Raw genomic sequence first — 22170 nt, 5'->3', positions numbered from 1 at the left:
AAAGCCATTTAAAATGAAATCCACTCTTATTTGAGACTCATTTAGCAAAAAAGCACATGAAAATCTCCCATTGTGGACTTGCCGGAAGACAGATGTAATTTCTGGTTCCTTTGGCTGTTGGGAAAGGAGGTTGAACTGAATGCTCTACCTTGAATGATTGGGCAAGGACAACAGACAAGGGAGAGCAGCTTCCTTTCATGAGTGAGGCATTTCTGTTGCTTCTGGGGCTGGAGGTGATGGTTATTTTTAAAGTAAATGCTGTTTATTCCCTTGTATAAACTTTGGATAGCCACTTGTATTTGTAGCTGGGTATTATCACTGAAAGGTGATAAATAGTGACAAATAAATAAAAAATGGATAAGAAAGTGATGGAAAAGGAAAAGAGAGGCAGAGTGAAAATGAAATGAAATTCAATGCTCTGATTTAACAGCTGGAATTTTGCAGGTTATAAATTGTTGCCAAGGAATGAGATGGAGTTACACAAAACCACTATCTTGAGATGCTGAAATCCACATGCACAGACAGCAGCCCATAGCAGCTGGACAGACGCCCGACAGGACAGAGCCCTGTCTCCCGTGTCCCACAGTGCTGCTCAGGGGCTGGAAGGTGCACGCAGCCCTTCTCTTCAGGGACCTGTTGTGTGAGCTCTGGACCCAGGGTCTGTTTTGCTGTCTGTATGGAGGTGTGGGTGATCAGACTGAAAGGAAAAAAAGGGCCTCATTTTGTGTATGGTGTGTTATGTGCAGTAATAGCATTTCAATAGTCAAGACAAAAAAGGAAAACTTGCTTTGGTGAACAGGAATGAAAGCCCTTCAGTTTAAGGGACTTAAAGACATTTCTGCATTCAAGTGTATTTGAGGGTGAGTGTACTTGGTTTCAGGTGACCTCCCTGACTGAGTGTTGGCCATCAGTTGCCAAAGGAGACATATGTTACTAATTTTTATGAGATTTATAGAAGAGTCTCTCTTTTGGTATGTATACATGGACTTCCTTATCTCAGAGACGTTTGCTGCTTGAGGGAGTGTACCCTGTAGGGAAGGGGTCCTGTGAGAGTGGATTTTAGCAATGATCAAACAAGTTTTATCTCATAAAATCAACACTGCATGAAACTTTTTTTTGGGTATTGATATTCTGTGCTGCAGGCCAGATGCAGCCCATGCTGGCATGGGTAATTCCCTTTGGCCACCCTCCAGCTGAGCATCCTGTTTCCACAGGGTGGTTAAGTGTGAGCTTATCTTTAAGCAGGTGGCTAAATCCGGGTGGTTTCACTGCTGCTCTTGCCACAGCTTCTGGCCAGGAGACAGCTCAGCTGCAAGGGGAGCCTGCAGCCTGTTCCAGGATTTCTGCCCTGGCTCAGAGCTGGGTACTCCTAGGGAAGTGCTGGAGTGATACAGGCTGGGCTGGCTGTGTTTCAGGGTCAGCATCACCTGCTGGTTCCTGCATCAGCTACCTCAGCTCTTGGCTGAGGGTGGGGCCAGACGGCTCCTTGGACAGGGGAAGAGGAGATGGCACTCCTGTGCTGCTGGTGCCCTTCTTGCAAAGGGAAGGGGTGCTTCATTAGCTGATCTCAGGCAGGACAGTGGTGACAAAGGGGTGTTGGTGACGTGTTGGAGCTGAGCACTGTGCAGGATGCTCATGGGTGCTCCTGGGCCCACCGAGGCACTGCAGCTACAGCCTCTGCACTGTGAGTGCTCCAGAGACAATTAGAAGATAATTAAAACATGTTTTGGAAAACAGATTGCATTTTCTATTGGGAGTTTCCAAAAAAGCAAAGCAACCTGCCCTTCCCCCCACTTCAAATCCCACCTGTTTTGGTTTTTTCCTAGAAAAATGTGACATTCATTAACATGTGGTGAAAGCAATGTAACGACGTCATCTTGATTTAAAATCTGTTTTAAATCTTAAAATAATGGAGCCAGAATTTTAGCTGCAAGTAGCCTTGCTTTGTGGGCACAAGGCAGACTGTCAGCATGACTGGAACCTTTCTGGGTTTGGTAGTTCAGCATCTTTGGCAACAATGGGATTTGAAAATAAAGGAAGAAAAGACATAGCAAGGAGAAAAATAAATTAATATGATTTGTGTCAAAAGTCAGGTGTAGCTGTGGTGCCTGGGGAGGGCAGGCAAGCAGAGCCCTGCTCTCTGCTGGCCAGAGCCCTGACAGCATCCTAATGTGGCACCCTGCCATGCCCTCTGGCTAGGGCTGCTCCTCCTCCCACTGCCCAGCTCTGGGGCACAGCTCCTGGCCCCCCTGTTTTCTGAGTGGGAAATATTGTGAGCCCTGTCTGTCACCTCTGACATCGCTGTGAATGTCCCAGCATTGCCCTGAGCCGCATTTGCCCAGCCTCTGCCTGTGCCTTCAGCTCCCTATGGGCTTCTGACAGCCAAATCAGAGATAAATCACTTTCTCCTCAAAACATCAATACCAGAATCCCAGATTTTACTAAGAGCACTGAAGGCAATCCCACAGCATCACTGGGAACCTCATTGCTGCTGCTGTGCTGAGCTTGGGCTTTGGCCCACGGTGCTTTCTGAAGGTCTGGTGCTCAGCAGCACTGCCTGCCTGAGTGAGCTTTTCTTCCTGCTGCAGGCCTGGGTATTCCCAGGATAACTGGAAATGCTGCAAAGCTTTATTGAGGTTTTGACTTTCAGGCTTCGCTGTATTTGCTGGCATGAGATGATGTGCAGGAGGCTGAAGTGGGGCTCTTTGGTGTGGCCACTTTCTTTGTGTTTTAGTCTGGAGTGGATCTGAACAAGGATTTATTGACCTTTTCCATTTTCATTGCCAGTTCCCTCCCCACACTGATACATCAGAACACTTTTGCTTGCAGGCCATGTTCCATGTCATTTGTTGTCCTGTAAAGTCTGCCACCAAAATGTTGCCCATCTGTGAGTTTGGATGTTGTGGTGCAAATGCTCCACAGATCATAGATGGACAGTTCATGGAGCAATTTTGGGGCCTTCCTGTTGTTTGGGTGTGAAGAGCTTTTTGGGTGCATGCTGCCCAGTCTCCCCTTTGTGAAGGCATCTTGAGAGCAGTGGTGTTATTGGGTCCTCTGACCTTGGGCCAGTCAGGATGACTCTTTGGAAGGAAAAGTGGAATTCCTGTTTTGATATTTATTGGGGATACTTAAAATAGGAAACAAAATGAAAAGTTTATGGTAATAATTAAGGCTGTAGTGAACTAAGGTGAATTTATTCCCTTGGCAGACAAACAGATGAGGTGGCTGAGGTTGTCAGACCCCTGCTGATCACAGCCACTGGTGGAAAAGCTGGTTTGATTCTCACCACTCCTCATGTGGCCCTTTTGAGGTGGACAGAAACACATCCATGGCTGGTGATCATGGATGTGTTCACCATGTGTTCTTCACTGCAGAGCAGAGTTGTCAAACAATTAAGCTGTGGAGTGTACAAGTGTCACTTCTGTTGTAGTGGACTTTATGCCAGTGTGAAGTTCAAGTCCAGACTGCTAAGGGCAACACAAAGAGTTTTTTCCCTTGATGTTTTCCTGCAGTTATCTCAGAGAATCAGTGCAGCTGCTGAAGGTGATGCACCAAATCTCTGAGAAGGGTTCAGCTGTCTCCACTCTCCAGTTTGGGCCTGTGTCACCTGGTAGAGGCTGTGCATATGCAGTGGGGAGCCTAATTTATGGTCAGCATGGCTGACGAGGATTTAATCAAAGCAAGGATGAGCAGAAGTTCTTATTTGGAAACTCTCAGTTTGATCGCAATGGCCCAGGTTCGGTTTGCTGTGGAGAATCAACTCTGGGTGGCTGCTGACACTGCTGCCAAATGAAAGGCAGCCAAACCTGAGCCCCCCTTGGCAGGCCAGTGTGCAGTCCCTCTGCCCCAGAGCCTGCTGTGCTCATGCTCTGTTCTGCTCTCTCTCCCCACTCCCCACCATCCCAGATGTTTGCTGCTGAGGAGAATGTGGATTTTCGGATACACGTGGAGAACCAGACGCGAGCGAGGGACGATGTGAGCAGGAAGCAGCTCCGGCTCTATCAGCTCTACAGCAGGACAAGTGGGAAGCACATCCAAGTGCTCGGCAGGAGGATCAGTGCCAAAGGAGAAGATGGAGATAAATATGGTAAGAATATTTACTGGGATCCCCCAGACTTCAGGTCAAAGGCTTTAATCCAGGGTGTTGTGCTAAGGACCTCTTGGGAGAAAAGTAATAAGAGCAATAAAAAACAAAATAAAAGGAAAAATAACATTTCCAGGTTAAGAACGTGAGATTTATTTTGCTGGTGCTGCCTCCCAGCTGCAGGCAGTTCCCACAATACTGCCATGCCCCAATTTATTGGTATATGGTTGAAGAAAAGAATGTCTTTCTCCCCGGGCCATGAGCTCACAGTGTGCTTACTGCAATTCATAAATGATACCTAAATTGGTGGTTGGGGAAGTCCTTTCCCCATGAACTCTTGGGCTCGTGTTTGGTGAATCCAGTGTTTGAAAGAAGCACTTTCTTCTTTTCGGGTGGTGGGATATTTGGTTTAAACTGAACGTAGACCTTGAGAGCTTTGAGAGTACCCCAGAGCTCAAGCTGAATCTCTTGAGTGTGTGGATCTTGCAGGAAAAACAGCACTCACCCTGTGCTGACAGCACATTCAGCTATTCTTGTTGTGATTTGCACACAAGCAACATGCTGGAAACGCCGCTAGAGCCTTGGCTACGAAAAATGCTGTAATTCTGGTTCATTCTGAGATGGTTTCTGCTGAGATGCTTTTACTCTAGTGGCTGTTGGGAGGAGTTTAGGGCTGTTGAGAGCACTGGTCCTGTCCGTGTTTGGGATGTGCAGTTGAGAGCACTGGTCCTGTCCGTGTTTATGATGTGCAGTTGAGAGCACTGGTCCTGTCCGTGTTTGGGATGTGCAGTTGAGAGCACTGGTCCTGTCCGTGTTTGGGATGTGCAGCCTGTGCGTTCCCGTGCTGTTGCAGAGGTGTGTGTGAGAGTTTGCTGGCTCAGCCACTCGCATGGGATTGTCCGGTGCAGCACTGGTGAGGTAGAGCCGAGCCTCGAGGAGGGCAGGTCAAAATCTGGGAGCGGTTGTTCCCTCGGGAGGCCTCAGGAGGGATGAGGCACACGCTGAGCACTGAGGGCAGCCGCTGCCACTGCAGGTGCGGGAGCTGTGCCGCGGGAAGCGACAGCCAGAGAGCGCCGGGCAGGGAGGGAGTGACCCCCAAAGCACTTGTGCGGGGTCAACCCCTCTCTCAGAGAAAGCCCTGCCCTCGCGTCTCGTCAGCCTTGCCCTTTGTCATTCCCAAATTTTTTCCCAGATATTACAGGAGTGAAAAGTGCCACTTGGCTGCTAATTATTGTGTCATTTTGTGGCATTCATCCTCCTGAGCTCTGATGTGTAAACGAGGCGCTGGGCGCTGCCGCGGCCGCCCGGTGCGGCTGCTGCCCGCGGTGCCTGTCAGGTGCCGTGATGGAGTTTTCCTCTCGCTGAAAGAAGGCGGCATTTACAGTGGGTGCAGCAGGGAAGTGTTCCCGGGAGCAGCTGACAAGTGCTAATTTATGTGTCAAAGCCCATCTTGTCCCCTTCATACATATGCAATCGTGTCTGAACAACAAACCCCGCGTGCGGGAGCGCGCTCGTGGCCGAGGGCGCTGCTGCCATGACAGAGCCCGAGATTCCCGGCCGGGAGCTCCTGCATCCCTGCCTGTCACCAAACCGTGTTCCCCATCCCTGCTTGCCTCCTAATCCCGCTCCTGCATCCCTGCCTGCTCCAAACCCCGCTCCTGCATCCCTGCCTGCCGCCTGACCCTGTTCTCCATCCCTGCCTGCCTCCTAACCCTGTTCCCCATCCCTGCCTGCTCCAAACCCCGCTCCCCATCCCTGCCTGCCTCCAAACCCTGTTCCCCATGCCTGCCTGCCTCCAAACCCCGCTCCCCATCCCTGCCTGCCTCCAAACCCCGCTCCCCATCCCTGCCTGCATCCAAACCCTGTTCCCCATCCCTGCCTGCCTCCAAACCCCGGTTCCCCATCCCTGCCTGCCTCCTAACCCCGCTCCCCATCCCTGCCTGCCTCCAAACCCTGTTCCCCATCCCTGCCTGCCTCCAAACCCCGGTTCCCCATCCCTGCCTGCCTCCAAACCCTGTTCCCCATCCCTGCCTGCCTCCAAACCCCGGTTCCCCATCCCTGCCTGCCTCCAAACCCCGGTTCCCCATCCCTGCCTGCATCCAAACCCTGTTCCCCATCCCTGCCTGCATCCAAACCCCTCCCCATCCCTGCCTGCCCCCCCAGACCCCGTCCGGCTCCCTCCCCAGAGCCTCTCAGCAAACACGCCGAGGCTGCAGAGCCTCCTCGCCCCCAGAGCTGTGAAAGGTTATGGAAATCTGCTCTTGGTGCTGCTTGGCACGGAGCACTCAGAGCATGACAATCGGGGAGACAGTGAGGTGGGACACGGCGGGCCGGGATGGAACCACGCAAAGCTCCTGTCTGGGATAATGGAGGGGGGAGAGATGTCGGAGTTACTGGAGTGAGAACCATCTGTGTTACAGCCCAACCTGGACACAAAAGCAATGACACAGGGTTCATTATGTGCCAGGAACCCCGCCCCCTGAGGCATTATTATGGAGTAACCTTTGATCAAGACCAGAGAGAGGCTTAAACCGGGTCTGGGGATCTCAACAGTTGTAAACTTTTGATCCACATCTCCGTCCTGCCGGTCAGGTCTGCATCTGGAGGAGGACACCTCTCCTCCCACGCAGCAGATGGCTGAGGGTCCCCCTGCCCTTTCCCTGCCCGTGACAGAGCCGGGCTGTGCCACCCTCGCAGATGGCACCAGCTCCGGCCCCGGCCCTGCTGGGGAGCGCACGGTGAGGGCTGTGAGGGCTGGTGGACCAAGGACTGCAGCTTGGGGAAGATTTTGGGAGGAGAAACACGTCTGAGAAATGTCTGAGAAAAGGCAAGAGACGTGGGCAAAGTGCCCGTGAGCTGCTCCAGCCGTGCATCCTCTCAACAGCCGGGTCCAGTCAGGAGAAGGTGACATCGGGCAGGGCCACGCGGGCTCAGGGCTCACCTGGGAAGCTCTGTCAGGGCGAAGGTCCCTGGTGCTCATCACCAGCCCTTTAGCACCAGCCCCTTTTAAGGATAGCGTAATAAATAATGTTTTAACACCTCTTTCCCGTCTTCCCTTATATTCACAACAGTGTCCAAATGTTTCTTTTTTCTTTTTTTTTTTTTTTTTTTTCCACATATCCAGCTTCCAAATGGGAGGGTTGTCCTGCCTTTGAAAGGAGGTTACTTTTATTGCAAGGCTTATTGACTTCTGTAAAACTTCTCACCTCTTGGTTGCAGAGAATGCCCAGAACAGAGGGGAGGTGGCCGATCTCAGGCAGGGAACTTCTGCTTTCCAAGCAGCCACCCCAAGTAGAGTAAAATGAGCAGCCAGCCCTGGTCAGGGAGGAATGCTGCTGCAGGGCGGGGGGACCCAGCCAGAGGAATCCCCTTGATTGTTTTATCCAGGTGTGTAAATGCCATGTGCAAGGCAAAATGCATGCTCTGCAATGCATAATTCTGCTGCCATAATAATTCCAGTGTGTAATTTTTGGTTTATGCATTCTTTGGGGCCAAGATCTGGTCCTGTGTGTCAGATTATTAAATGTCAAATTAAGTCAGTTAATAGAATTAATTGAGTCGATGTAATCCATTTAATCAGATGGATTTGATCCCTTCTCAGATGAATTACAATCCATTAACAGATAAGTCAATTATTGGACTAAATTAAATCTAATAATAATGCCTGCTGCTCACAGCAACACTAATTAATCTAAATACACTTACCTATCTCCCAAGGTTGTTTTTTTTTTTAAAGGCTTAATTGATGTTCCTAAAGTGCTATGAGATCTTTAGATAATAGATGATCTGTGTGAGCAAAATATTATCTCTTAACAGACTATAAACTAATTAAAGGACTGATGTATATACAAATTGCATTTTTACTTTAATCCCTTGAACCTATTCAGAAAGAATTTGCACTGGCCCAGAAAAACAGTATTTCTATTATAAGCTTATTATTGCTTTACAGGTTCCTAAGTGGTCCTTTCATTCAGAAAATGAAAGGATGAAAAACAACCATTAAATTGCTGACAAAAAAAAAAAAAGGACCTGGAACCTTTATAATCTACCTCCGATAAATGGTACAGATAGGGAAGAGAGGGATCAGTGACCTGAAACCTTAGATCCTTTCATTTATTTTCATTTCACAAAAGGCAGAAGACATTCTATCCTGTTTGTTCACGATCTGTGTATCCGGCGCAGTTGGGCAGGCAGAGCTCTCTTGGTTGGGTGAAGGCATTTTTTGCCTCATTTGTATTTCAGAGGTTTTTGGTTTAATTTGTTCGCAGTGCTGCTGTCCTGCGGGGCACGGAGCAGCGACAGCCATCAGTGCGGAGGTGTGAGAGCCCTGTGCTCCCCTCGGTGGAGGCAACTTTAATGTGCGGAGTGTGGGGGTGTCCCGGGGCTGGGCTCGGCACAGGGGCAAATCCCTGATCGGCACCTCCAGGTGCTGTGTGCTCCGTGCATCCATCCCAGGTGCTGTGTGCTCCGTGCATCCATCCCAGGTGCTGTGTGCTCCGTACATCCATCCCAGGTGCTGTGTGCTCCGTGCATCCATCCCAGGTGCTGTGTGCTCCCTGCATCCATCCCAGGTGCTGTGTGCTCCGTGCATCCATCCCAGGTGTTGTGTGCTCCCTGCATCCATCCCAGGTGCTGTGTGCTCCCTGCATCCATCCCAGGTGCTGTGTGCTCGGTGCATCCATGCCCGGTGCTGTGTGCTCGGTGCATCCATGCCCGGTGCTGTGTGCTCGGTGCATCCATCCCCGGTGCTGTGTGCTCGGTGCATCCATCCCAGGTGCTGTGTGCTCGGTGCATCCATCCCAGGTGCTGTGTGCTCCGTGCGTCCATCCCAGGTGCTGTGTGCTCCCTGCATCCATCCCCGGTGCTGTGTGCTCGGTGCATCCATCCCAGGTGCTGTGTGCTCCGTGCATCCATCCCAGGTGCTGTGTGCTCCGAGCATCCATCCCCGGTGCTGTGTGCTCGGTGCATCCATGCCCGGTGCTGTGTGCTCGGTGCATCCATCCCCGGTGCTGTGTGCTCCGAGTGTCCATCCCAGGTGCTGTGTGCTCGGTGCATCCATCCCAGGTGCTGTGTGCTCCGAGTGTCCATCCCAGGTGCTGTGTGCTCCCTGCATCCATCCCAGGTGCTGTGTGCTCTGTGCGTCCATCCCAGGTGCTGTGTGCTCGGTGCATCCATCCCAGGTGCTGTGTGCTCCGTGCGTCCATTCCATCACAGCTTCAAAACACTCCCAGGTCCCTCAGGAGGTTACAAACTCTGTGCTTTATAAACCTGCCTACCGATAAGCTCTCTCGTCTACAGCGGGGAGGCTTTTTTGGGGCAGGGCACAGGTGGGACATCAGCCCTGGGCACTGAGGCCGTGCCAGCCCCTGGAGGCTCCCCCGGCTCAGCGGGTTCGGCTCAGAACCCCGAGGGACGGGTTTGGGTCTTTGGGTTTGTCAGGGGGGTCAGGAGGGGACGGGAAGGGGAAGGGAAGGGAAGGGGGAGGGGAAGGGCGTTCTGGGCACAGATATCGCGCCCCACACAGATGTGCTGCTTTGGGTGGTACAGGGACAGCAAGGCGCTGAGGCAAACGGGTGTCACTGCCCAAGGCCGCCCCAGTCCTGCAGCCTCCACCTCCTGCTCGGGCTGGAGCTGCCCTGAGATGCCAGCGGACCTGCCCACGGAGAGCACATTACTGCTGTCTAGACATCAGCCACACTCCATCCTGCCAGAGATTTCATTTGTGGTAGAAGTGGGCTCTGTTCCATGAGGAGGTGTAATATGTGTGGAAAATATTATAGCAAAATAGCCTCCTTTAATTGACTCTAAATTTTGCAGGATTCCTTCCTAGGTTTGGGTAATCTGGTGCTCTCCAGAATTAATGGCTGACATAGCACTTCTTCGGGCTTGGCAGCCTGACAGCTAATTTAGAACTCCCTAAACTCATTTCACTAATGACTCCCATTTGTTCTATCTGAAAGCCTGGAAACAAATGCAAAATACCAGTGCCATTGTCCCATCTTTAGCAAGTCATTCTTTCCCTCAGTATTTCTGGCACCTTAACAGCAAGCTGCCTTGGGAAATCTGATTAACCCTTTCCCTTCCTGGAATAGTTTGAATCAATTTTGATCCATCTCCTGGAAAGAGCAGGAGTAAAAAAACTAAACTCATTGTGGCTGGAAGGCTCAGAATTTCTGTGCAAGAAAGATAAGAGATGTAGTCCGAACATCAATTTGGATTTGTGAAATATCGCTGTATTTCCGCAGTTTTTCCACATGTATTTCCAAGCTGCTTTTCTTGTCAGGAACAGGTGCGTGCAAGGTTTTGTCTGTCAGTGCAGCTCAGCCCCAAATCCCGCATGAGCTGGGATCTGCCTTGTAAGTTATTGTGCTGACTCATCAGAATGGCTGTTTCCCATTTTACCGACGTATCGCTGCCTCCAGTCTCTTCCCATTACAGTTTTGACATCACAACAAGACAAATAATTTTTTTAAAAGACCTTTTATCTTCTAAACCATTTATTTTCACTTACTTAGCCCGGGGGCAGAGCTGACCTCAGCGCAGGGGATGATCATTCACCATGGCAGCTGTACAGTCAGATGGGTCCTGGGGACAGGCCTGAGCAGCCTTTGCCCTCCAGCTGCTGTGCTGTGGCTCTGGGCTTCTCCCTGCTTGCCCAGCAATCCCTGAGAGCTGTATTACATTTTGTCCCTTAAAACGTCTCCCCTTTTCATCTGCAGTGGGGCAGTGGTGAAACTGTTCCTTTAAAGCAGATAGGGGATGAGCTGAAGCTTGAGGCAGCTCAGGGTTTTGCTGAGCCAGGAGGAGCTTCTGTGTGAGGCAGAAACCTGAGCTGGGGCTGGGGCTGGGGCTTCCAGCTTGCTCTGGGCAGCGAGGGCTCCTGGTTGCCCTCACCTTCGTGGTGGCTCTGAAAAGTTCTATTTGAAACACACTGTTAGCATCTTATACAAACCATCTGTATATTGAAGACATTTTCTGTTTTTATTCTGCCATATTCTGTGCTCGTGCCAGGGTGGGGAAAAGCCTTGCTTAGGCAGGATGAGGAGTCTGAGAAAAATCCTAGCCTTTTTGATTCATGGCAAACCTGTTTTGAAAAATTAATTTGTTGCAAATTTCCTTTACTTTTGGTTTTGATAGCTGCTCTCCTGAGCTCCTGCTGCAACCAGCATCACACCTGAAGGCCAGTCTCTCTGCACCAGTCCTTGTTTTGTACCTGCGTAACAGCAAAGCCTTACATTTATTTTCCCTCTGACACTGCACTGATTTTAGATTTCCCTACTCCTGGATCTTGAGATAGCTTAAAGAACCTTGACTTTCCTTTTAACTGTGTGTCTGTACTTCACAAGTCTCCACAAGCACTGGTCAGGGTTTGGAAAGCATAGGCCTGTCTGTCAGCAAATATTAGAGACTCAGAAATAATGAGGAGAGGTAATTTAGGGCTCTGCTGATAATTTGTCATTTTTAATTCTTGTGTGGAGTGGAAAGTGAGCTACAAAGTGAAAAATTTTTATTTGCATGTGAGTCATAAAAGGGTTTTTGTTAACAGTTTGTGTGTGTGTGTATAATTCCGCACTGTGATTTAAGTGTTCCCATTAGAAATGCAGAATAGGAAATAGGATCCCATCTGTGAGCAATTTAAGAGGAAGTGAGACAATGGAGTCGATTGCTGCTTCAGTTTAGATAATCAATACAAATATTATTAGTATAGTGATTTATCTTCTTAGACACTTTATGAAAATGTGAATGCCAGCCCCTGAAGACAGGTCAATATGATGTTATCTGCTCCTGCCTTGCTGTGTTTATGGTGCTTTCCCATGAAGGTCAAGCATCTGCTTTGTTAAATGTTCTTCCCTGGCTCTGATGAAATAACACAGAAACAAACTTAGGGCTTCCCTTTCTCCTCCATGGCTCCGGAAATGCTCTGTGCTTGTCAGTATAGTGAAAACTTCTGTCTGGAATCTGTACTGGGGACTGCTGGGGGGACACTGGGAGGTGATCTTCAGGGTCTTTCCAACCCAAATCATTCTGCGATGAAGTTCTGGAGGAAGATTGCATAATTTTAAGTATATTTCTAGGCCAGGAGTGATTCTGTGCACAAATGCTGAGAGCTCCATTGGGTTCACTGCAGTTGTTTTGTGTTGGTGCCTATTACCAAACCTTGTTTTGTGCTCTCTGAGGTTTTCCCATGTCTAAGCATTTGGCCAGTCATTGATTAATTCAAGTCGGTTCTTGGGGCGCAAGTAAAAGTACCCTACAAATAGTCTGCATTTCCAAAAGGGTTTTTAATTGCTTTTACTTTGAAGAAGAAGGAAGGAAAACATCATCAACAAATGCTCTTGTACATTTTGCTTTGTGTACATTCCCATACATGATGTCAAGGGGCCAAAGAATTTTTTTCCTTCACAAGAAACATTTGGAAAGAATGAGAAATGTCAATAACCCTGTTAAAAACTGCCTAACTAAAGACAGGATGGGGAATACAAAACTTGATGTGAAGATTACACTTCTCCTTGAAGTTATCATGGAACCTCACTCGCCTGTTGCTTGAGATTCCTGAAGTCAGACTCCTGGAGACTCACGGTGGTGTTGGCATTGGCCATGCACTCACCTGGAGCATCTCCTACTCCAGGAAGGGTGATCTGGGGTGCTGGGACGCTGAGGCTGGACCCTCCAGACACTGGACACAGAAGGAACTTTGTTCCTCATGTATAGTGAAGTAGCATGAATTTCATCATCTCAGTGTCCTCATGTGTCCCTCCCCAGCCCAGAACCCCCTGAGCCCACGGTGTGCCAGCAGGATGAAAGCTTTGCAGAAGGAGAGATGCTGAGGAGACAGTGCTAATGGAGACCACACTGGTAGCCTGGGTGGAAGTAATTATTTGGTGCTTTGAGATGCTGTGAGACTGTTCCTGTTTTCAGGCTGGGGTTTCCTCAAGAAAGGTGTTAAATTTATAAAAAACAAGGCACTTTAGTCACTCGGATTTCACCTCAGCTCTTTGAAAAAACAGATAGTCAGGAATTTCCGCAGCTGCAAGGTGGAGCACAGAAAACATTAACAAGGCCAGTAGCACTGCCTGGCTGTCTGCAGGAACAGGGAAGAGCCCAGGCCCTGCAGAACTGCACCGGTGCTCGGCAGAAAGGTGAAAAATAACGAAGCTGTGAAGAGGAGAAACTGCTGATGCATGGTGCTTGGAAAGCTGGAAGAGTCCAGAAAGGGAGCTGAAAATACCCCCCAAAAAGGACTATCTGTGGCTTGAATGAAATAGTGTCCGATCAGCATTCAGAAACCGCTGAACGCAGGCCGTTCCAATACTGGCATTTTCCAGACTGCTTGCCAGTCGGATGCAGAGGAGAACACGTGTGGAGCGTCTGCGGTCGCAGTGCTCGCAAGAAGTGGAAGGTGAGCTGGATGTAAAGGCAGCGAGAAGTCCCAGTAAAATATAAGAAACACCTACTTTTCTTCCAGTGAGGAAGTGTGGGGCTATTGGGGTTCAAGGGAGCTGCACTCAGCAAGCATCCCTTTTAATGAGCTGTGTCAGCAATAAATAGTGCCCACTTTGGTCCCTGAAGAGCTTTCAGTACTTTTGAATGCCCATAATAGACAGTTCATGCTTTCATGGTGAACACAGTGGCTGAGACCTTCTCAATATATCCTGAGCTTTGTGTCCCTGAGTTGTGCTGTAGCTGCCTTGGGGATGTGTCTGTCCTTTGCTGATGCTGCCTGGAGTGGTGGAGCTTGGAACGTGACTGGGTAGTGCTCAGATATTTTTGCCCTTGTCTCTGTGAGCTGAAACGTGTGTCTGGAGGCCTTCTCCTCTTCTACCTTTGCAGCTGCCAAAAAAGGTGCCTTTCTTCCCAGAGCAATACGAACAAAACCCCACCAACCACTGTGGCCCTGCCTCTTTCAGCTGTCATGAGTTTTGGGTGTTCTCCAGCAGCAACAGCAGCTGTGCTGGCTGGAGAGGTCTGGCCCCAGGTATTACTGTGGAGAGGAGTCCTTGTTCTCCTGCGCTGCTCAGCTGCTCTGGGCTTCTCTGGTGGGGCAGAGAAGGAGCAGACATTGCTCCTGAGCAGCTCGATGGTGATGTGAGCCTTTGGTGTTTGACCCACATGGTGGGTGACATGCTTGGGATCCTGGCTTCGATTTGGTGTGCTTTGGTTTAAAGCTGATGTACTCAAGTTTTTGGAAGGACAAGCAGGAGAGGAAATGGCTGTTGGAATGTGAGAGGGGAGCTCTGAGGTACTTTGTGAGAGGGATGTCACCCCCAGCTCTGGAGGCTGTGAGGACCTTAGAGTAGAGAAGCAGCAGGGAAGGGCTAGGAATAGGATGGCATGTAAGCACCAGATAAATCTAAAAAATATTGGCCAGGCGTCCCCAGTGCTTGGCCAGGGACAGCTGCACGGGTGAGTGCTGAAGCAGACTGGGGGAAGCTTCAGGCTCCTGATTTCAAATCACATACTTGGTTAGTGAGAGGGCGAACACTGCAGCTCCCAAAAGCTGGTCTTGTCCTCTTGGCATCAGTGATGTAGGCCCAGGTTCCAGTGCCAAAGGAACTCGCCTAAAGGTAACTTCAGCACAAATCCCTAATAAGGTTTCTGCTGGTTGCATGGAGGGATCACAGGGCTGGATCTCTGTTACAGCCAAGGCTTGATTATCCTTTTTCCTACACTCCCGAAACTCCACCGACTTCAACAGAGCCATTCCTGGAGCTCCTGTGTGAGACTGAAAGGAGATTAAGTGCCCAGCAGTGCCTCCCATTCCTCCTGTGTCTTGCACCTTTGTTCAGACCTTGCATTTCAAACCATTTTAGCCGGTGGGAGGCAAATCAAAGCTGTTAGGTTTGAGCCGGTGACAATGGCCTGGTGCTGTGTGGTGTGCCCAGCCCCTTGCCTTTGTGCAACGTTTGTGATTCTTGCCTTTATTTCATTTGCTTCGGCATCTGCATTTGTAACCGTTTTTTTCAAGTGAAGTTTCTGACTGGTGACTCATTAGGAGTAAATAGGCAAAAGGATATTGACTTTACACCTACTAATTTGGGGGTGCTAACAAGCACATGTAAGAGCTTTATAGTCACCGGGTAAATTGTCCCACCTGGGGGGGCTGGAGGAGGGGAGATAAAAAAGCATTACAAAGCAGCAGCGCTTTTGTTTCTAGCTCCTAGCCTTGGCTGTTCCTGCTGCTACTGGAGCTGGGCTGGACGTTTGATGGTCACCATTGCTGGAGCCTGTTCTGAGCTTCCCCGGGATTTCCCAGCACCATTAGACCCGTGTGGGCACGGGACTAAGATCCTAACGATAGGATGCTAAATGTGTCCGCTCGGAAATGAGGCGGCCCTCACATCGCCCGAGGGAACAAACCCTCGTTCCCGTGGTGTGAATGCAGGCCGGCCGTGAGGCAGGTGTCCTGGGCCTGAAGGGCGGCTGCAGACACAGCGTGGCTTCAGCACGGCCCAGCAGTGCGGGATGGGTGTCTGTGACTTCAGCACGGCCCAGCAGTGAGGGATGGGTGCCTGTGGCCTGAGCACAGCCCAGCAGTGAGGGATGGGTGCTTGTGGCCTGAGCACAGCCCAGCAGTGCGGGATGGGTGCCTGTGACTTCAGCACGGCCCAGCAGTGAGGGATGGGTGCCTGTGGCCTGAGCATGGCCTGTGGGGGCTCTGCCAGCACAGCCCAGCCGTGTGGGATGGGTGCCTGTGGCCTGAGCACAGCCCAGCAGTGAGGGATGGGTGCCTGTGGCCTGAGCACAGCCCAGCAGTGAGGGATGGGTGCCTGTGGCCTGAGCACAGCCCGTGGGGGCTCTGTCAGCACAGCCCAGCTGTGTGGGATGGGTGCCTGTGGCCTGAGCACAGCCCGTGGGGGCTCTGCCAGCACAGCCCAGCTGTGTGGGATGGGTGTCTCCTGGCAAACGTGACTCCCTGTGCCTGTGAGGGCACCAGGGTCTCATGGTCATGGCCAGGGGCAGCTCACTCTGCTGGGTTAGTGCTCTGCCCTGCTGGTGGTGCTGGGACCCCTGCCAGCTGCAGATGTGTCTGTCCCTCTCCAGCCATGCCTGTGACATACTAATGCCACCCTTAGGTGTGCTTAGGTCAGGATGTCACTTGCTCAGAGTGACCTGTTGCAGGGTAGCTGGAGCACAGCTGAGAAGTGAAGGTCCCCAGCCCTGGTGGTCCTGCTCGAAGCAGAGGGTTGAGCTGGGTCACCTCTTGAGAGCCTTCTCAGCCTGAATGAGTGTCTTGCAACACTGATTGTCAGAATAGAACTGGCAGGTAAAGCCTTTGGTGATCCCTTTCTCTGATTTTCCTTTGGATGCATTCAGAGGGACCCTTAGGAAGTGACTTTTGTGGTTTGTCCCCATTTGTGATTTTTGTATTGAGATTTTTAAGAATTACATTAAAAATTGGAGATAGGCAAAGTTTTTCATCCTCCTGCTTTGGTCCTTCTGCCCTTTTGCTCAGCTTGGGGTGACCCCCTTGTGTGGAATGGATGATGCCATCTGCACAAGGGTGTGTAAGCTGTAGTTTATCTCAGAAGATGTGTGCTGGGGAGGGGAGAGGCGTGCTGTGTACCAGGGTGAGACCCAGCTCTCATCTCTGCTCCTCTCTGGACACAAGCCTGGTGTGCTGTGTGCTCGGAACAGAAGGAAGCCATCCCCACTGGCTGTATCTGATGTCAGGCTCCCACTCTGTGGCTGTGACTTCAGCCTCACCCCTTCTCCTCCTCTGTGCCTGACCTGGCTGCATCCAATATCTGTCTCTCAGCAGGAGGAATCTGAGGAAATGCAACAAACTTCAGCTCCTGGGGCTAAACTGTTGTGCTCTCTAACAGCAAACTGTGTTGAACTAATTGACAACCAGCTTTAAACGTACCCCAATCAAGCAAATGCATTGATTTATTTTTTCCTCTCTTGCCAAGCACTAAGCAGCTTCCAGCTTGGTTTCCTCCCCAAGAAGTGGATAACTCATCTATTGTGTAGTAAAACTGATGGGCAGTGTTGACTTCTATACAATCCTTTCAGTATGCTTAGGGAGGAAGGAGTTCTTATGCTTCTATGAATGTTTGACCACTTAAAAAAAAGCAAAACAAAAAAAAGCCCAACCCAAAACCACACACAACAACAAAAGATGATCCATTTTCTCTGGATGTCTTTGAAAGAAGCTTAGTTTTGAGACAGACTGGAGAGAAAGGCTATTGATTTTGTTTGACCTCCAAAGAGACTGCGGTCAGTATATTTTCCCTGTTGGAGGTGGTTCAGGGCTCTGAATTTCCGTGTCAGCGTTTGTATCCTGAAGCACGCCGAAGCTTTTGCTGCTTCTTCAATAAATAGCAAGCTGTAGGGAAAGGTAATGCTGGAGTAAATTTTTTTCCCTTTGGATCTGCCCTTCCTTTCTTTTTCTTTCCTATGTAGCTTGGTCATGTTGCTGATAAAGCATTTACAACCTTTTTCATTGAATGCTGTGCAGGTTCGTGGGTTAAGCTGAGACTACAAGCATAGTTTTGTAATCCCTCTCTTGCTTTTTCCAGGGCTGAGACAGGTCCTTTCCCAATACCTCTTCCCTGCACCAACAAGGAGCAAAATTCCTTCCTGTGTAGAGTAATAAATGTTCTAAAAATTGCCATCCTCTCTTCTACCCTGATTATTCTCAACCTTTGCAGAGGAAAGCCTTCCTGATTTTTGCTTAGTCTCCTGAAGAGAAACAGATTATTCTTTCTGGGGACTTGGTTGTACTGAAAATGCTCTGCTTGGTACAGGTCTGTGTAGTTTTGTAGACGTTCTTGTAAAATGGCTTATGACAACTGATGTGCCCTTTCTCTGGTAGCCACCTACCAAAGGATGGCTTCCAGGGATGGCAATACCTGTGGGATAAGTGTTGTCAGGCATAAAGGAGCTTCTTGGAGCTCCCTGTGAGATGAGCAGTGCCAGTAGGCATCTCTCCATGCCAAGGTGTCAGCTGTGTTATCTGTGTTCTCGCCTCCTCGTTTAACAAAACGTCTCACGTGCTGTGGGTTTGGGGTGTGTGCTTCAGCCTGCGTGGCCACAAGTTCAACGCAGGCGGTTTGCTGCTGTCAGCACATCAAAGGGCAGCCTGACAAAGCTGCCACAGCGTAACCAAGTCATGGTAGAGAGTTGCTGATGTTGGGTACCAGCTGCTGAGCTCCCCTGTCGCCTTTGCCAGTAGGAGCTTCATTTCTAACCCACACAGACAGAGCTTCTTCTTGGAATCCCCTCTTCAGAGGAAGGGTTGGTCTTCCTGCCACTGCCAGCCTCACCTCTGCTTCTGGCTGTGCTCTGGGTCAGGGTGGAGGCTGCTGCTGCTCTGGGTGTGTGAGCCCTGCCGTGTGTGTGGGCTGCTGACAACTGCATGGCGCCAGTTTCTAACTTAAGCACTCCATTTCACTGAGAGCAATGGCCCAGTGCATCCCTAAAAAACGATGAATGGCTGAGGATTTATTTCTGCACTCTGGGCCAGGCTGAGGCTGCAGCCTGTGTTGCACGTGTAACGCTGCTGAGACCCCAGAGCAGGACTTTGAGAGTTCCCCAGAACCTTTCACTGCTGTCTTCAGCCAAAAGCCCCACTCCCCACATCTGAATATTCAATTACATTAGCCCCTTGCAAATGGCTCAGCAGTCATCTCCGGGAGTGGTGAGAAGAGAGAGCTGGAACTGTTAAGCCTCTGCACAAACACGAAGGCCAGGAGCTGATGGGAAGAGCTTGTGGAGGGGGTGGATTTGCAAATGGTGTCCTCCTGTTTGCACTGGACCACTGGGTAGGACAGGGCAATGCAGAGCGGCTGCCATGGGACAGTTTAGTCATATTTATTACTAAAATAATACAATACCTATTATAATTATTGTACCAATTTATAATTATTACTTATAATAATATTTACAAATAAACACAAACATTTTAATTAAATTAATACAACATTTGTCAGTGCACTGCTTGCTTTGGGAGTAAGTAGTCCTGAGCTTGTGGTCTGAGCACAGACTGGGCTGTTAGGTATTGCCCACCTCAAGGTCATCATGAAGCTTTGTTAATTAATAAGCAAGAAGTTTTGCTCGGAGTCCTGAGCAGCAGGTGATAGGCCAGCTGAGCGTGTTGCTGGAAGGACAGGTAATCACAGGGAAAGCAGCAATGCTCTGTGTTACCCTGTTGCAGTGGTTTTCAGCATGTGGTCAGCAGGACATGGTGATCATGGATCAGAAATATGACAAATTCTTGTTAATGATCAACATAGAAAACTAAGAACACGTAGAAAAGCAAAGATGTCCTTGTGTCCTAAGTGCCTGTAATCTGCTTCTCAGAGCTGGGTACCAGAATATCCCTTTGATTCTCAAAGGTAATTGCACCTCTTAATTAGCTGGAGAAAAAAATTCCCGCAGCCTGAGCTCTTGCTATATAAATTATAATTAACCCCTTGGCACTGGAAGTTGAGATTTCCTGCCCCTGAGCACAAATGCAAAATGCATTAGCAGCACTTGACATCAGGCCCTGAGCAGCCAGGGGTCAGGCTGCTACCCCAAAATCCAGCTGCACGTCCCAGTGCAGCGGGGAAATGGCAAGGAAGCCACAGGAACCCAAGGGGAAGCTCTAAATACACCGTTTGAGGGGGTTTGACCTGCTTTCTTTTCAGGGCTGCAAATGTCCCAACAGGAAGGACAGCACAGAAAAAAACAAATCCAACCCCGGGGAAGAGCCGGGAGCGAGAGAGGAGTGGATTTGTGAGGCGACATGGCCGGGTGCCCCACCGTGAGAACGGCGCTGGCGCTGCCGCCCCACACACCTCCTGCCCAGGCATTGTCTGGTGCCAGACACACTTGGCTGTGCCTGTTGTGTGCAGGGCTGGGCCACCCACTGCTGTCATTCACCAGCATCCTGCTTTTTTGTCTCCTTTTCATTGCGCCTGCTGGGGGATGAGCGTTAACTCCTCACACCAGAGGTGACCTGTGCTGAAGCGCCAGGTTGGGCAGCTGGCGGCAGGGAGGTGACAGCACGCCTGGGGGATGGGGGCTGCCCCCGCCTGTCTGCACCTGTGACACTTCCCTGCCTGCTCCCTTCATCCACACCGTGACCTCGGAGGAGGGCGAGGCCTGCTGAGCACCTGGAAAACCACTCCACAGAGTCACAGAACAGTGAAGGAAGGGAAGAATGGTTTGGAAGGGATCGTAAAGGTCAGGTAGTTCCCCACCAGGAGCTTGCACTGAAGCTCCTTAGTCCGTGTTAGCTGGTTCCTTTGCTCCTTTGGGGTCCTGGATGGAGAAGTGGCTCCCTTCTGGCACAGGTCAGGCTGCAGCTTTGTGCTGGGCTATAAAGCCCTTGGAGAAGGTGGTGTTGGCCAGGGGCTGTCTCTTGTCCCACCACTGTGGTGTGTCCTTGGCTTCCTCTGTTCTGGTGGTGCTGGCTATGAGTGTCCCAGCAGTGGTTGCTGAATTCAGGTGGTGGCAAACATGGAGAGACTTGGTCACCTTGGTGGCATTTGAAGGTGGCTTTGTCCTCCCATGCCAAGGGTGGGGGCAGCCTGGTGCTCGGGCTTGGCACACAGATGTGGCAAAGGGCTGCCTAAAAATATTCAGGTCTGTGTAGGCATAGGAGTGGGCAATTCTCTGTGCACTCCAAAGACTGGATGGGGTGACAGAAGGGGAGTCAGAAGGTGTCCTGGTGGGGAGGAGGGATGTGCTCTCTGGTGGAGGGTAGTGAGTGTTGGGAGGAGGTTTGGGTTTGTCCTCTGTCTATATGTCTGCAGGTCCTTGGAGTGAATTCTGTGCCCATTGCAGAGCTGATCACAGGGCCCTCTAAGCTAAGTGAGCTTTGTCAATCCCAGTTTGGATGGATGTGGGCTGCACACCTACAGCAGAAATGTCCCCTGCCAATGTGGCACCCGCACCTCTTTTGCCATGCAGGTCCTTGGGGCCACCCCTTCAGGGTGGGGAGAGGAGGGCAGGATGGTCTGTCCCAGGGAGAATAAGAAAGAGTTGAGAGAATTTTGGATGGAAACAGGGGGCTGAGTCTGAGCTTTAAAGGTAGCCTGGGTCTCTGGATAAACTGAAATAAATAGCAAATAATATAATATAATATAATATAATATAATATAATATAATATAATATAATATAATATAATATAATATAATATAATATAATATGATATTTTATGCTGTCAATGCTGCTTCTCTAAACTTAGAATGCCCCCCCAAAAAAGCTTTTGGAGATATTACCTCTTTGCTGCTCTTTATAATGCCACAGATGAGGACTGGCTTAGTTCTGTACTTGACTTATTTTTTATATTAAGATTTAACATGGGATCTGCTTTTCTTAATCCAAACGCTTATGGTTTGAATGCAGAATTATATTTGAGATTTTTAAAGTACCTTTATTAAAACATAAAACTAATTTTACAGTTCTGACAGGTCTTATTTAAATACCCAGTGCCAGATGCCTTTTGTCCCAAATGACTTCAGGAAAGAAAAAAAAAAGACTTTTAAAACTTCTCATGCAATTAAAATGCAGTAAAAGGGAAGTATATAGTCTTACATATGCTGAGGACTAGGGGTAACAGTTTAAGAGAAGTCCCGTGATAAATGTTTCCAAAAATAAATATGTGAAACCAAAGGTGTTAAAGGGAGAGTTAATGTGATACCTGATTTTTGGTGGTCGGTGCGCTATTTCTGTTGCTCGTGCCCTGAGAGCAGTTGTAAGAATTGTGCCGTGTCTGTAGGGAGAAACCTCTCCAAAGGGGGTGGTGCAGAGGACTTTTCTCCATGCTCCTTCCCCTGAGGCAGTCTTCAGGGTGCAGCTGGTTCCAGGTGTCCCCAGGTGCTGTAAGAAGATCAGTCCTTGCCCACGTGTTTTAACCCTTACTCCAAAATAGTCACACTCGTATATCCTCTGACCCAAGAGCGACGATTTTCTGTACTTCATTTAATAAGTTATCTTTTATCTGGCAAAAGGGAGCTTCAGCAACACAAGCTTTAAAAAGGCAGATATCTTTGAAACTGTGTTTGTGACCATGTCTAAGAGCAAATCCTGCTTAAAATCTTAAAACAGAAAGGAATTTTCCTTGTGTGCCAGAACATTTTCTTCTGGTAGGTTG

The 22170-nt window shown here is 49.7% G+C and overlaps 1 protein-coding gene across 1 annotated transcript in view; it reads left to right on the top strand.

The window, feature by feature from the left end:
• The window catches only part of FGF18 (fibroblast growth factor 18), a 65662-nt gene that overhangs the window by 18694 nt on the left and 24798 nt on the right, over positions 1–22170 (top strand). Inside the window, exon 3 of the mRNA XM_058035081.1 lies at positions 3907–4087. Within this exon, the coding sequence (XP_057891064.1) occupies positions 3907–4087 (181 nt within the window). The remainder of the gene's footprint in view (positions 1–3906; positions 4088–22170) is intronic.

The sequence above is a fragment of the Melospiza georgiana genome, chromosome 15 (assembly GCF_028018845.1).
Source record: "Melospiza georgiana isolate bMelGeo1 chromosome 15, bMelGeo1.pri, whole genome shotgun sequence".
NCBI lineage: Eukaryota > Metazoa > Chordata > Aves > Passeriformes > Passerellidae > Melospiza > Melospiza georgiana.
Note: the sequence above shows the minus strand (reverse complement) of the source record. Positions and strands in the feature narration are given on the sequence as shown.